General features: G+C 32.3%; 1 protein-coding gene across 1 annotated transcript; it reads left to right on the forward strand.

The window, feature by feature from the left end:
• Positions 1–210: 210 nt before the first annotated feature.
• On the forward strand, positions 211–5,245 carry LOC120209386 (monoacylglycerol lipase-like). The gene is made up of 7 exons (XM_039208413.1): positions 211–810; positions 2,488–2,526; positions 2,626–2,696; positions 4,065–4,129; positions 4,224–4,313; positions 4,490–4,582; positions 4,730–5,245. Exons 1-7 carry the CDS (start codon positions 383–385, stop codon positions 5,129–5,131), a joined length of 1,188 nt encoding a protein of 395 aa, XP_039064344.1. The 5' UTR covers positions 211–382; the 3' UTR covers positions 5,132–5,245.
• Positions 5,246–16,625: the final 11,380 nt, after the last annotated feature.

The following is a 16,625-nucleotide window of genomic DNA, read 5'->3' on the forward strand; positions in this document are numbered from 1 at the left end:
AAATCCAAAACCAATTTTGTTTCTGTTTCTTCTTCTCTGCTTCCCACCATAAATTCTTGCAGATAAGCTTCCAATTAAAAAATATCAGTTTTTTCCATCACCATACACCTTGCCTTTTATATTTGTTTTTCTGGGTAATTGTGTTTTAGATTGATTTCGTTTTTCCAGAACATTTGTGTAAAGGAGAAACAAAACTCCGGGTATTTAACATTTTTTTTTCTGTTCATCAACTAGAACGATTGTGATACCCGGAGAAACTAAGTTTCAGTATCCTAAAATTTACGAACATTCTTATTTGCACGTTCAAACGAACGTTCACCATTTGAAACCCACGTTTGTATCCAAGGATTTCAATCGTTTAATCTCGTCCGCTTTTAGAATAATGGCGGTGGAGCCTTTAACCTCCGGCGCGAGTGGTCGTATAAACGCGCTCTTCTCTTTGCGTGCTTTGAGAAGTCTCTTGCTAGTTTTAAATGCCGTCGTTTTGATGCTTCTTTTGCCGTTACGGGGAACGATACGCGCCTCCGTGATGGGTTCCGGGGAGAAAGTGGGGAGGGAAGAGAAACAGGAGAGCCGGAGGAAAGGGTCTTCGTCTTCATCGGCTGTGGTGAGGGTTCCGGTTGCGATGTTGCCACGTAGGAGCGCGGCGGTGATTGTGGACCAGGAGGCTGCTGCGAGGCGGTCCCTGGCGATTCAGAGGGTGGTTCAAGACGATGATCACGAAACGGTGAGGGAGTTTTCGCTGTTCACCGGTGCAAGAGGTGACACGTTATTCATTCAGTCTTGGACTTCAGTTTCAGTCGTAGTCAGGTCAGTTCTTTGACCAATTAATAACACTAATTGCTCACTTTTGTTCAAGCTGATGCTAATGCCTAATGGTTTCTTCTCAATTTAATTTAGTTACCTAGAAAATAGCTCGGGAAATGGTCGACTTTATCGGGATTGTACACATAGCCGATATTATTAGGGTGATTGCTGGTAAGGCATTCATGAAATAACGGTATAAGACGACGCTGATAATTCTATATAGCCGCTATTTAAATCCCCAAAAAAAAAAATTAAAATATGCTACTTTTTATCTGCTGCTGGTTAAGCATCTTTGAATCAATGCTTTGAAAAATATTAAAATGCAAAAATTAATTGAAGAGAGACATATATGAAAACTGTGGTCACTTTAGGATGTTGACAGAAACCTGCAGAAATGGCTGAGTTTCCAATGACACTAGTGGTTAAAACCATGGATAAAAAGAAATGTCTTGTTTCAAAGATTGATCTTTTTTTATTTTAATAGTATGAGATAATTATAAAACGGTATATGTTTTAATATTTTTTTAAACACCAATAACACACGTGTGATTATAAGATAATATATATTTTAATATTTCTTAGTCATTGACAAAACACATTGCAACAACTTGCTCAAATCCGAATTCTAGAGAATAACCTTTCATTTTATGGCCTCATTTCTTTTTTTTTTTCCAACTCTTCTCTTTCCATCCTTCCACTTTCCCACTCAACCAAGCCTAGACTTCTGGTTATGGTCCCCTACCTTCTTTTGCCGTTTATTGGTCGAAGATTTTGGCAGTTGTTAAGGAGATAATATTTCCAATACTCTTTGCCATAGTTTGTCACATAATTTGTCTAATGTCTTGCAAGTGCCTTATCATCTTCCGAGGGAGTTATCATTTGGCACATTTTCCTATTGAATTGGACTTATTCAAAAGGAAAAGCTGATAGAACAAAATGCTTTTGTCACCGAGTGTTCCATGTGTAAAATTTATTTTGCTTATGCTTAGTGAGCTAATAGGAATCGATATTCTTGTTAAATGCTTGAATTAGTTAATATGAAGCCAGAACCTTTTGAAGTGTGCTGGAGACAATGTAATAAATTAAAATGAGCAAATGGTAATGTTAGAAGAATTTTCACTATAAATGTAAAAGCAAGAAACAAAACCGAACTTTAATGGACTGAAATAAGAATATTCTTGTAAGAAAAATTTTCGATTCTGTCTTTGCTTGAAGTGAATTCGACTGTATGTATAAATTAGATGTTTACATGGATGGTATATGAAGACATTTATGCCAAGGCGTTAGAGTCTTTGTCGGCCGACTGGATAAGAATTTATGCTTTAGGCCGTGTTTTCCGATATGCTCATAGGAGGATAAGAATTTAAGGCGAGCTGTGAAAATTTTAACTGATTAATATGAAATTAGAATTGTTAGTGTCTCGCTTATCCTTTGAAAACTAAGCAACTAATCGAAGTTTACTTCACATAGACTAATTTATGGGAATTTTCTCTGATGAATGATCTACATAATTCATGTCCATGTGATTATTTGTATGCATTTGAATTAGCAAATAAAGTAAGTGCATTTCTTATATGATTTCTTTATATTTTGCATGCTTGTTTTATATATGTGTTTTCTTCAAACTGGTTGCTTTATTATTCACTTTGATGGTGATGTTATTTGCATGTCTTTTTTCAGGGGAGTAGTTGTTCTTTTGCATGGCCTGAATGAACACAGGTTTGTTTTTTTCAATCTGATGATCTTTTAGAGGTCCTGTTCAATTGATTCTGTGGCCTTTTGTTTCTTTCTCTTACAATGTTTTGATTTTTACAACAGCGGGAGGTATGGCGATTTTGCAAAGCGTCTAAATGCTAACGGATTCAAGGTCTATGGAATGGACTGGATTGGTAAGTTCAAGTTCCATGCAAAATCACACTCTGTTTGGCCCCAAATTCTTTCTCATTGATGTTGCGTGCCATGTATTTTTGACATACATGAGTAGAATGAAAATCAAAGATCATATTGTGCGGTCAACTTGACCCATTTCTGGTAAACCAGTAGCTGTTTCTACATTTTATTTTCAGTAACTCTTACCATTAAGAATGCCTTCCATTCTACATCTCTTGTTGGAGCCCTCAAGGTCCCTCTTACATGTATATGAATTTTTGTGGTGATTTCTTTTGGTCGTAATGGCGAGTGATAATACGATGCTGGCGTCCCAATAGAAATGAAATTTTTGTTCAGTGTATCCTTTCAAGGTAACTGTTAAATATAATTTAGCATTAAGGGAAGAGATCATGTTTAAAAAGGAGTTAGAAACTTGAACTGGAAAAGTAAAGTAAAAAACGAAGGCTGCTTCTACCACTTTTTCGAACATCATGGACACTGGAAAATTAGGGGAAAAAAAGGGAAAGGTGTCATCATTTTTTGATAATTTCAACTATTTTTTGTGTAGTGTTTGAATTGCTAAAATACAGCTGCCTACTTATTTGATTAGTGGAGAAATGTGTTTTCAGCCTCAACATAAAAGAATGCTTTGTCTTCAAAGGGCATTTTAGCCTGCTTATGTTAGTTGAATATACCCTTTAGTTTTCGATGCTCGTGTAAGATCGATTTTAAAATAACTTTCTGCCTTCATTCCTTGAGATAATCCTTCACAGGTTATCTTCTATTTAATGTTGTTCATAGTCTAGAGACACGTTTTCTTCATCGAAGAATCTATATTTGGATGTTGCTGTGGCTTGAGTATTTCCGTTGGGGGAAGCCTATTGGTGCCAAAAAAGTAACATTTGAAGCTCGTCATTATAAGTAAGCTTACTTTTAAGTGTCTATAGTAAGGAGGATCTGAAAAATAAAACTATCTTCCTGTTTAAATGACTTGTAGAAACACGTCGTATTGTTTTGACGATATTCTCCTCATTATAGGCTACTAAGATTTCAGTTTAGATGAATTTTCCACAGTACTTGAAAGTTTCCCTGGTAAAAAAGATGTCAAAATCGAGAAACCTTCTTCGATGAATGTTGCATCTTGCAGTGTGGTAGCTTAAGCGTAAAACAATAGATCTCCGAAACCGCTATGATAAAATCAACCAAGACTAGTTGAAAACATACTTTCTAACTTCATCTACCATCCCCCGAGTTATGGCTCGCAACTTTCTTCTTTTAAATGGAAGTTGTTTGTTGTAAGCTTTTATCTTTGGTGGTTCACTGTTGATGGTCATTTCATTTTGCTTTTGTTTTCATTCTCAAGTTTATTTGCACTTCATATCCTGCAGGACATGGTGGAAGTGATGGGCTACATGGATATGTTCATTGTCTCGATTATGCTGTTACCGATATGGTATGTTTTAACATATATAGACAAAAGTATAATATATGAATTGAGTATTGGATCGAATTAAACCATCTTTGTTTGTCTTCCCACCTTGCTGCAGAAAATGTTCCTTGAAAAGGTTTTAGCCGAAAATCCCGGGGTTCCATGCTTTTGCTTCGGTCATTCAACGGGTGGTGCGATTGTTCTTAAGGTAAGATTTCATAAAGAACAGCAGTTCCCCTGTAAATTTTGAATGAAATATTAATATCGTTTGTTACTTTTCTTTAATGTGTGTGTACATTATTCATGTCTGTTTACGGAAACAGGAAAAGCAAAACAGTTCCGTTTATTTTGTCCCACTAAACTTTCAACTATTTTCCATTTTAGGCGGTACTTGATCCGAAGGTCGAAGCCAAGGTATCAGGCATTATAACGACTTCCCCAGCTGTTGGTGTACAGCCATCTAGTTCGATTTTCGTGGTAAGCATTTCCATTACTCGTATCTTCTTTCCAACTGGTTTACGGGTTTAGGAAGAACATGGTGCAACACAGGCATTAGTTTAAAACGATGATGAAACCGATGAGTAGTTTCACTCATCATCTCCTTGCGTCTTCTACCTATGACAGGTGCTTGCCCCAGTTGTATCATTTCTACTGCCAAGGTATCAGGTCAGTGTCTCGAATAAGAAGGGCTTGCCGGTTTCCAGGGACCCGGAGGCGCTGGTGGCCAAGTATTCGGATCCGCTGGTATACACGGGACCCCTCAGGGTGAGGACTGGGTATGAAATTCTTAGAATTACATCCTACTTGCAGCAGAATATGAACAGATTGAGAGTTCCTTTATTTGTTCTCCACGGCATGGATGATACCGTAACCGATCCTCAAGCTTCGAAGAAACTGTATGAAGAGGCTGCGTCAACCGACAAAACTATCAAATTGTTTGAAGAGCTGTTGCATGATCTTCTATTCGAACCGGAACGAGAAACCATAATGGATGACATAATCCAGTGGCTAAATTGTAGAGTGTAAGAGAAGGTGTCTAAGGAGAGTAAACTGATGAACTCTTCAACTACCATAGATTGACAAAATAGAAATAGGAACTCTTAATGCAGTGAGCAATTCAAGAAATTTCTTCAAGCCAAGTGAAAAAATGACCAAATTGAATTTCCAAATAAAGATTCAGGATTGTCTCCATCTTCATTTTCTTTGATGGTTGCTTGGTGGTCTGTGTTTGTATTGTTTACGGTTTAGTCTCTGTTTGGATTGTATCGTACCGTAGAGAGACCAAGTGTTTATTACAAAGATCAAGTTGATTGTCTGTGACAATTCTTATATTGAGAAAAGAGAGTTACTAGTCTCCTTTAAATAGGTTAAGGGCTAGTTTCGTGGCACTTTTGAAATGTATTTTTAAAAGTATTATATAAAATTGTAATTTTAAAATTTAACTGTTTAGAATTATTGTTAAAAAATGATTTCGAAAAATAATAATTTGGATAAGTTAAAAAATAACAACGGTGTTGAAATTCATTTATGAATGTAGTAATTTGAATTTGAATAAATTAAGACATTACAACGCTATTTAAACTTTTATATTTGAATGTAACAAATTGGATAAGTTAAATATTAAAACATTATTCAAACTTCAATCTTTAAATGTAACTACTTGTATGAGTTAAACAATATAATGCTATTCAAACTTCCATCTTGGACTTGGATAAGTTAAACTTTTTAATTCGTAAACATTAAATTATTTTGTTAAAACATTACAACATTATTCAAACTTTCATCTTTGAATGTATCAAACTTGGATAAACTCTACAACGCCATTCAAACTTCCATCTTTGAATATAATAACTTGGATAAGTTAAACTCTTTGGTTCGTAAACACTTTGTCAAGACATTACAATGCTATTCAAACTTCCATCATTGAATGTAACAACTTGAATATGTTAAACATTACAACTTGGATATGTAAATATTACAACTCAAACATCCATTTTTGAATGTAACAACTTGGATAAGTTAAACATTACAACGTTAATCAGAAATCCATCTTTGAATGTACCAACTTGGATAAGTTAAGCCGTTACAACACTATACAATCTTCCATCTTTGAAAGTAACAACTTGGTTAAGTTAAACTCTACAACACTATTCAAACTTCCATATTTGAATGTAACAACTTGGATAAGTTAAACATTACAACGCTGTTCAAACTTCCATCATTGAACATAACAACTTGGATAAGTTAGACATTGCAACGCTATTCAAACTTCCATTTTTGAATGTAACAACTTGGATAAGATAAATTTTTAGTATGTAAGCATCAAACTATTTTGTTAAGACATTACAACATTATTCAAACTTCCATCTTTGATTGTAAAAATTTGGATAAGTTAAAACTCTACAACGCTATTCAAATTTCCATATTTGAATATAATAAATTGGATAAGTTAAACATTAGAACGTTTTGGATAAGTTAAACATTAGAACGTTATTCAAACTTGCATTTTTGAATGTAACAACTTGGATAAGTTACAACGTTATTCAAACTTCAATCTTTGAATGTAACAACTTGGATAAGTTAAACATTACAACGTTATATAAACTTCCATTTTTGAATGTAACAACTTGGATAAGTTAAGAGATTACAACACTATTTAAACTTTCAATTTTGAATGTAACAACTTTGATAAGTTAAACATTACAACACTATTTAAACTTTCATTTTTGAATGTAACAACTTGGATAAGTTAAACATTTCAACACTTTTTGAACTTCCATCTTTGAATGTAACAAATAAGTTAAACTCTTTATTTTGTAAACATCAAAATGTTTTGTTAAGACATTACAATGCTATTCAAACTTCCATCTTTCAATGTAACAACTTGGATAAGTTGAATGCTATAATATTATTCAAACTTCCATTTTTAAATATAAAAACTTTGATAAATTAAACATTACAATGTTATTCAAATTCTAATCTTTGAATATTATAACTTGGATAGGTGAAACATTACAACGTTATTCAAACTTCAATATTTGAATGTAAAAACTTGGATAAGTTCAACATTACAACGTTATTGAAACTCCATATTTGAATGTAACAACCTGAGTATGTTAAACTCTTTAATTCGTAAACATTAAACTATTGTGTTAAGATATTAGAATGTTATTCAAACTTCCATATTTGAATGTATCATCTTGGACAAGTTAATACATTACAACACAATTTAAACTTCCATCTTTGAACGTAATAACTTAGATAAGTTAAACTCTTTAGTTCATAAACATTAAAGCTTTTTGTTAAGACATTATAATCCTATTCAAACTTAAATCTTTAAAAGTAACAACTTGGATAAGTTAAGACATTACAACACTATTAGAACTTCCATATTTGAGAGTAACAACTTGGATAAGTTAAGATATTTCAGCGCTATTCAAACATCTATAATTGAACGTAACAACTTGGATAAGTTCAACTCTACGACTCTACTCAAACCTCTATCTTTGAATGTAACAACTTCGATATGTTAAACCCTACAACACTATTCAAACTTTCATCTTTGAATGTAACAAATTGGATAAGATAAACATTAAAACATCATTCAAATTTCAATCTTTGATTGTAACAACTTGGATAAGTTAAGACAATACAACACTATTTAAACTTTAATCTTTGAATGTAACAATTTTGATAAGTTAAGGCATTACAACGCTATTTGAACTTCCATTTTGAATGTAACAACTTTGATAAGTTAAAACATTACAACACTATTTAAACATACATTTTTGAACATAACAAAATGGATAAGTCAAACATTACAATGTTATTCAAACTTTCATCTTTGAATGTAACAACTTGGATAAGTTAAACATCAAAATGTTTTGTTAAGACATTACAATGCTATTCAAACTTCCATCTTTGAATGTAACAACTTGGATAAGTTAAGACATTATAACTCTATTTAAACTTCCATTTTCAAATGTTACAACTTGGATAAGCTAGACATTACAACGTTATTCAAACTTTTATTTTTGAATGTAACAACTTGGATAAGTTAAACATTACAACGTTATTCAAACTTCCATATTCAAATGTAACAACTTGAATAAGTTAAGACATTACAACACTATTTAAAAATTCATATTTGAATGTAACAACTTGGAAAAGTTAAATATTACAACATTATTCAACCTTTCATCTTTGAAAGTAACAACTTGGATAAGTTAAACTCTACAATGCTATTCAAACTTTCATATTTGAATGTAACAACTTGGATAAGTTAAACTCTACAACACCATACAAACTCCCATCTCTCAATGTAACAACTTGGATAAGTTAAGACATTACAACAGTATTCAAACTTCCATCCTTAAATGCAACAACTTGGATAAGTTAAACATTACATCACTATTCAAAGTTTCATATTTGAACGTAAAAAAAATGGATAAGTTAAACTCTTTAGTTCGTAAACATCAAACTGTTTTGTTAAGACATTACAATGTTATTCAAACTTCCATCTTTGAATGTAACAACTTGGAGAAGTTAAGACATTACAACACTGATCAAACTTCCATGTTTTAATGTAACAACTTGGATAAGTTAAACATTACAACGTTATTCAAACTTCCATCTTTGAATGTAATAACTTAAATAAGTTAAACTCTACAAAACTATTCAAACTTCATCTTTGAATGTAACAACTTAGATAAGTTAAACTCTACGCTATTCAAACTTCTATATTTGAATGTAATAGCTTGGATAAGTTAAGACATTAAAACGATATTCAAACTTCCATATTTGATTATAACAACTTGGATAAGTTAGACATTATAACACTATTTAAACTTTCATATTTGAATTTAACGACTTGGAGAAGTTAAGACATTACAACGCTATTTAAAGTTCAATCTTTAAATGTAACTTGGATAAGTTAAACTCTACAACTCCATTCAAATTTCCATATTTGAATGTAACAACTTGGATAAGTTAAACTAAAACACTATTAAAACTTTCATATTTGAATTTATTAACTTGGATAAATTAAGACATTACAATGCTATTCAAACTTCAATCTTTGAATGTAATAACTTGGATAAGTTAAAAATTATGACGTTATTCAAACTTCCCTCTTTAAATGTATCAAATTGGATAAGTTAAACTCTAAAAAGCTATTCAAACTTCAATATTTGAATGTAACAACCTAGAAAAGTTAAACTCTACATTGCTATTCAAACTTCCATCTTTGAGTGTAACAACGTTGATAAGTTAAGACATTACAAAGCTATTCAAACTTCCATCTTTAAATATAACAACTTGGATAAGTTAAAACATTACAACACTATACAAACTTCCATCTTTGAATGTAACAACTTGGATAAATTAAACTCTTTAGTTCGTAAAAATCAAAGTGTTTTGTTGAGACATTATTAAGCTATTCAAATGTCCATCTTTTAATGTAATAACTTGGATAACTTAAGCATTACAACCCCATTCAAACTTCCATATTTTAGTGTAACAACTTGGATAAGTTAAACATTACAACTCTATTCAAACTTCCATCTTTAAATGTATGAACTTGGATAAATTAAAGATTACAACATTATTCAAACTTCCATCTTTGAATGTAACAACTTGGATAAGTTAAAATTTGTATTTCTTAAACATCAAAGTGTTTTGTTAAGACGTTACAACGCTACTCAAATTTCTATCTTATCCACTTGGACAAGTTAAGACATTATAACGCTATTCAAACTTCCATATTTGAAAGCAACAACTTGAATAAGTTAAACTCTACAATACTATTCAAACTTCCATCTTTGAATGTAACAACTGGGATAAGTGAAATATTACAACATTATTCAAACTTTCATATTTGAATGTAACAACTTCGATAAGTTAAACTCTACAATTCTATTCAAACTTTCATATTTGAATGTAACAACTTGAATAAGTTAAACTCTACAACGCTATTCAAACTTCCATCTTTGAAGGTAACAAATTGATAAGTTAAACATTACAACGCTATTCAAACTTTCATCTCTGAATGTATCAACTTGGATATGTTAAGACATTACAATGCGATTCAAACTTCCATTTTTTAAAGTAATAAATTGGTTAAGTTAAACATTAAAACATTATTCAAACTTTCATTTTTGAATGTAACAACTTGGATAAATTAAACACTACAACTTTATTCAAACTTTCATCTTTGATTGTATCAACTTGGATAAGTTAAACTCTACAGTGCTATTCAAACTTCCATCTTTGAATGTAACAACTTGGATAAGTTAAACATTACAACACTATTCAAACTTCTGTATTTGAATGTATCAACTTGGATAAGTTAAGACATTATAATGCTATTAAAACTTCCATTTTTGAATGCAACAACTTGGATAAGTTAAACACTATAACATTATTCAAACTTCTATTTTTTAATGTAACAACTTGGATAAGTTAAACATCACAACATTATTCAAACTTCTATATTTGAATGTAATAACATGGAAAAGTTAAGACATTACGACACTATTAAAACATACAACGCTATTTAAACTTCTATCTTTGAATGTAACAACTTCGATAAGTTAAACTCTACAACGCTATTTAAACTTCAATCTTTGAATGTAACAACTTAAATGAGTTAAACATTACAATGTTTTTCAAACTTCTAATTTTGAATTTAACAACTTGGATAAGTTAAACCCTACAACTATATTAAAACCTGCATCTTTGATTGTAACAACGTGGATAAGTTAAACTCTACAACGCTATTCAAACTTTCATCTTTGAGTGTATCAACTTGGATATGTTAAACATTATAACATTATTCAAACTACCCTATTTGAATGTAACAACATGGATAAGTTAAACATTACAATGCTATTTGTTGAGTCAATCGAACCAATGAAATGGCCGAGATGGGAGTGAATTAGCAATGAAAAGATTGATGGAAGTTTTTTCAAGAAAATTAAAAAACTGACACAAACAATTTTAGAGTGGTTCAAATTCTTCAACGAAGTATACATGCACTACCTTAGATTCCACACTAAGGATTTCAACAAATTCACTAATATGTTCAAACCTTTTAGGACAAGGAATTTGCTAAAATCCTTACATCCGTAATGAAAAATTGTACACTTGAGACTTATACACTAAAGTCTCAAGTGTACAACCCTTCCTAAGAAGAAATTACAAATAGAAAATTTGAAAAATCCCTTATAAGGAATGTGTTTGAACAATTAAGAACAAATAGAACACTTGAATAAATAAAACAAAGAAGTACAAAAGTGTTATTTGAAAGCAAATTGAATGTTTGGGAATATTGACTTCAATTTTTTACTCATTGTGATTGCTTTGGATTTCTCTTTGATCTCTTGTCTTAACATATGACTTAGAATCTTGTTTTTATACCATTCATTTAATTCTAGCCGTTTGGGTTGTTGTGGTGTGTATGGCTCATAAATATACCGATAGAGGGTTATTTTTGTAAATATGTACCAGGGTTTATTTATTATAAAAGGAGACCAAAACCTATGAGACATTGAATAAAATTCTAGAGCCGCCTAGGGCACCGAAGACATAAGCACATTGCTGAACCTCATTAAAATTATTACGTTCTTTCCGTTTTCTTTACCCGATTATTCAACATGTGGGAATTAAAAGAGTCGTTGGGGGTAAAATTTCCCATAATAAATGCTACCCAGACGCCTTGAGTACTGGTACTCGGGCTTGGAGTATTGGTATTGTCTACATTAAATACAAAAACCCAGCCATTGGTGAGAAGGGAGTATTAGTTCTCCAACTAGAGTATCGATACAAGTATCGATACTTAGAGAGTATCGATGCCAGTATCGATACTTAGAGAGTATCGATGCCAGTATCGATACTTAGAGAGTATCGATGCCAGTATCTATACTTAGAGAGTATCGATACTTAGAGAGTATCGATGCCAGTATCGATACTTAGAGAGTATCGATGCCAGTATCGATACTTAGAGAGTATCGATACCAAAGTAGCCTATTGGAATTTACATTTGTTAGAAACTTAAAGGGAGTATCAATATTGCTCTGTATTTTTACACTGTTAGTATTGGTACCAGTATCAATGTCACATGAATTGTATCGGTACTGTTCTTGCAGTATTGTTACTGTAGGGTCAAAGTTGATTTTTGACTAGATTAAAATTTAAAACCCTTTGTACAAATATTTGAAAATTAATTCTAGTATATGACTTGAATTTTCAAAAGAGTAAGAAGTAAAAGTGGAGTTTTTGACCTTCAAAAGATTTTTCATATTAGATTTATTAAATCGAATATAAACTTGAAAAATAAAATAAAAAATAATCTTCAAAATTTCTTTAAAAATATTTATTTTTGGTATATCAAAAATATCAAAGCATGGTTCAATAATCTCACTCCTTTTTGATATAACAAAATCTTTAAAAAAAATTAAGACATTTTTAAGATTTTCTTGAAAATAGATATTCTTCTTACTCTAACATTTCTCCCCCTTTTTGTTAAATCAGAAAGTGAAAAACGTAGCAAGATTGAATAATATAAGTTGTGAAGATAAATAGCCAAATGAGGTTTGTCAACTTAGATAAACATTATAAAAGTGATAAGCATGGTCATAATAAAGAACAAAAAATGTCTCAAATATCTAAATGCACATAATTGCAACCATCCCAATAAAATCATCCAAATCCAGTAAAATCAAAAAAAATAAAACAAAATCCACACGATAGAAAAGTAGAAGACAACAAATATCCAAAAACATAGAATCATCCAAAAAACCAAAATAAAAGACACAATTCTAATCCAAATGCAACCAACAACACACTAGCAATCAAGTATCCAACGGCGTAGGAGGTGGAGCGACATTTGATGATGAGGTATGGAAAGATGAGAAATCACAAGCAAGAGCCTCAACTATACTCGACATCATATCGATTCGCTCCGTCAAAGTATCAAACCAAGCATGATAATCATGCCTCAAATCCATTTACATCGACTGTAGAGTGAGATGCTGGGAGGACAATGTTGAGACATGAGACTCTATCACCAACTGTAATATCCCCAATCCGTATCCAACCCGGATACAAGTCAGAGATATTATATTAACTTTTAAAACACAAATCTTACAAATAATAGCAAAGTACTTGAACTTATATTAAGAAAAATACAATAATATACATATATTAATACAAGTTTATCAAAATACTCAGAGCATACACAACTTAACCCTTTAGTTACATGCCAAAATCCCTTTTCATAATAAAATGACCTACTGATTAAGTTACTTCTGATCTGATAGTTGCAGGAGTAATGTTGTCCAGCTGCTTAACCTCGATTATCTACTTTATCGGATCCTACGTGTGAAACACTCACACGCTAAGTCATCGACTTAGTGAGGTAATATAATAATAATATCAATAAATATAAAGTAATTGCCAAATTGGGATGGGTTGCAATGATAAGATGTATGTAAACAATGCAATAACCAGAACCATGTTTCTTACACATATACTTATCAAATTCACATTCATAAGTTCACCTTAGTAAGTTCATTAGCCCATGGTACCATACAGAGAACCTAAGGTATGCGAGTATTGTGAGGTTGTGCACTATGCTGTCACCACAGCTCATATAATTACACCGAAGTGCCACGTAGAATTTCACCAGAGTGCCGCGTAGAATTGCACCGTAGTGCCATATAATAATGTCCATAAGGACCACATATCATTCCTTAAGAATCATATACATATACTAGGGATCAAGTTTGTGTCTCACCAGACTTCACACATGTTCCAAAGAATATATATATGTCCCGAAGGACCACATATAATTCCTTAAGAATCATATACATATGCCAATGATCAAGTATGTGTCTCACCAGACTTCACACATGTTCCAAAGAATACATATATGTCCCGAAGGACCACATAGACTCTCTACCCTTGGTATACCAACTATACCTATATTTCTCATTTACATAACATGGGCTTTAAAAATTTATCTTATTTGTATCACGTAGACATATTATTTTCATACCTTTATCACATAACTCATATAACTTTTTCTTGCATATTCATGTCCCATAATGCATATGGTATGGATTCATGTCATATATCATAATATGAAATACTATCATGTATCAAAATATTGAATCTAGACTTATCACAAGTCTAGAACTGAATAAAATACATATTCATGCTATGCATATGCACTCACCTAGATTTCTTTGTCTTTCCCTCGATTGATCCTACTTGTTGATGGTTTCGGAACTCGTTTAGGCTCGATATCTACATAGTAATTCATTGATACTTATCAGTATACTAATTAATATATTCTAAACTATCATTTCTTAGGCTAAAAGAAAAGCCATTTTCATCTTTTAATGGAGGTATGCATCGATGCACTACACCATGCATCGATGCATAAATCCTATTCGATGTTTGTATTTAATGGGGATGCATCGATGCACTCCTTATGCATCGATGCATAAATCCTATTCGATGTTTTCTTTTTAAATTAATGCATCGATGCAATGCATGTGCATCGATGCACCTTAAACAATTTCTGGGATTTATCATCGATGCATCGGTGCACAATGAATGTGCATCGATGCACATTGCCCAGAATTGTCTTTTTAGCACGAAAATCTCTTCTTAGTCTACTTAACACTTTATATTTCCCCTCTTTATATATCCTTAACTTGCATACTCTTACTTAAACTAATTATTATCCATTCCATACTTTTGAAACTTAAAAATCCAATTCTCCATGTAGAATTTAAGAATCTAACCCAAATTCCAACATGTTCTAATTTGAATTCTAACACCTCATAGTTCTTAGTTAGCTTTATGACAGGTCAAATCCCACTTCTAATTCTTATTAGGAACTCTAATCCAAGATTTCACTTTTCTACTTCCTTTCTTTGATTCTTCATATTCTCCTCATCTTATGGTTTTAAGATAATCTAAGCTTTCCTTAAGCTTAGTTATCAACTAAGGATCAATAAGAAACCTTAAATTCATCAAGAATTTAATCAACAATAAAACTCACCTTTAGCTTGGTCTCTCGATGGAGAAGAAGAAGTGAAGAAGAAGAGAAATCTGGAAACTTTTGTTCTCTTCATTTGCCTTCCACGTGGATTTAAATATCCTCATCTAATATTTAACTATTTCCCTTATTAAAAGACTCCTTTACCCCTTTAGTTCCTCCTTTTTTGTTAATTGATCCTACACAAAACATTCCCATTAAATCTTTCAACTATTCAATTTATCTACTTTGGTCACTGAATTTTATAATTTCACAATTTGATCACTAACCCGGTATGGAGGATGTTACAAATCTCCCTCCCTAAAAAAAATTTGTCCTCGAATTTTTATTGTACGAACAGATGGGGATATTGAAGTCGCGTATCTTCTTCACGTTCCCACGTAGCTTCTTCTACTTTGTGATTTCTCCAAAGAACCTTGACCAACGAAATTGTCTTACTTCTTAACTGTTTGACTTCAAAAGCCAATATTCTCACTGGTTCTTCTTCATATGTCAGATCCGATTGGACTTCTACTTGTTCTGGTGCAATGATGTGAGAGGGATCGGACCTATATCTTCGTAACATGGACACATGGAAGACGTTATGGATCTTCTCCATTTCCGGTGGCAAGGATAACTGATATGCCACGGGTCCTATTCTCTTAACAACTTCATATGGCCCAATGAATCTAGGACTTAACTTTCCTTTCCGACCAAAACGTAATACTTTCTTCCAAGGAGATACTTTAAGGAAAACTTTATCTCCAACCTCGAACTCAATCTCTTTTCTTTTAAGATCAGAATAGGACTTTTGCCGATCAGAGGCCACTTTGAGGTTATGTTGAATTTCTCGAACTTTTTGTTTTACATCTTGAATTAAATCCGAACCAAGAACACTTTGATCTTTGAGTTCATACCAATTTAATGGAGTATGACATTTCCTCCTATATAATGCCTCATATGGGGCCATCTTTATACTAGACTGATAACTATTGTTGTAAGCGAACTTTGCCAGCGGCAAATACTTTTCCCATGATCCTTTGAATTCCATTATGCATGCTCTTAACATATCTTCCAATATCTGAATAGTTCTCTATGATTGGCCGTCAGTCTGAGGATGAAAAGCTGTACTAAAGTTTAAACGAGTCCCCAACGCTCCATGCAAAGATTTCCAGAATCTAGAAGTGAATCGAGGGTCTCGATCAGAGACTATGGAAACAAGCACTCCATGCAATCTAATAGCTTCTCTAATATACAGCTCTGCATATTTTTCCATAAAGAAATCTGTTCTAACCGGGAGAAAATACGCTGACTTAGTTAATCGATCAACAATTACCCAGATTGATTCTCTTTTGTTCGGAGTCAAGGGTAACCCCAAAACAAAATCCATCGTAACATTTTCCCATTTCCATTGAGGAATGACAAGCGGTTGCAATAATCCTGACGGAACTTGATGCTCAGCTTTGACTTGTTGAC

The sequence above is a fragment of the Hibiscus syriacus genome, unplaced genomic scaffold, assembly GCF_006381635.1.
Source record: "Hibiscus syriacus cultivar Baekdansim isolate YM2019G1 unplaced genomic scaffold, ASM638163v2 tig00018827_pilon, whole genome shotgun sequence".
Taxonomy (NCBI): domain Eukaryota; kingdom Viridiplantae; phylum Streptophyta; class Magnoliopsida; order Malvales; family Malvaceae; genus Hibiscus; species Hibiscus syriacus.

What these genes read in the sequence shown, in the direction of transcription:
- LOC120209386 (XM_039208413.1), top strand. Translation starts at nt 383, where the DNA reads ATGGCGGTGGAGCCTTTAACCTCCGGCGCGAGTGGTCGTATAAACGCG. An exon ending in ATTATGCTGTTACCGATATG is followed by an intron (nt 4,130 to 4,223) that starts GTATGTTTTAAC and finishes ACCTTGCTGCAG; the next exon opens with AAAATGTTCCTTGAAAAGGT. An exon ending in CATCTAGTTCGATTTTCGTG is followed by an intron (nt 4,583 to 4,729) that starts GTAAGCATTTCC and finishes TACCTATGACAG; the next exon opens with GTGCTTGCCCCAGTTGTATC.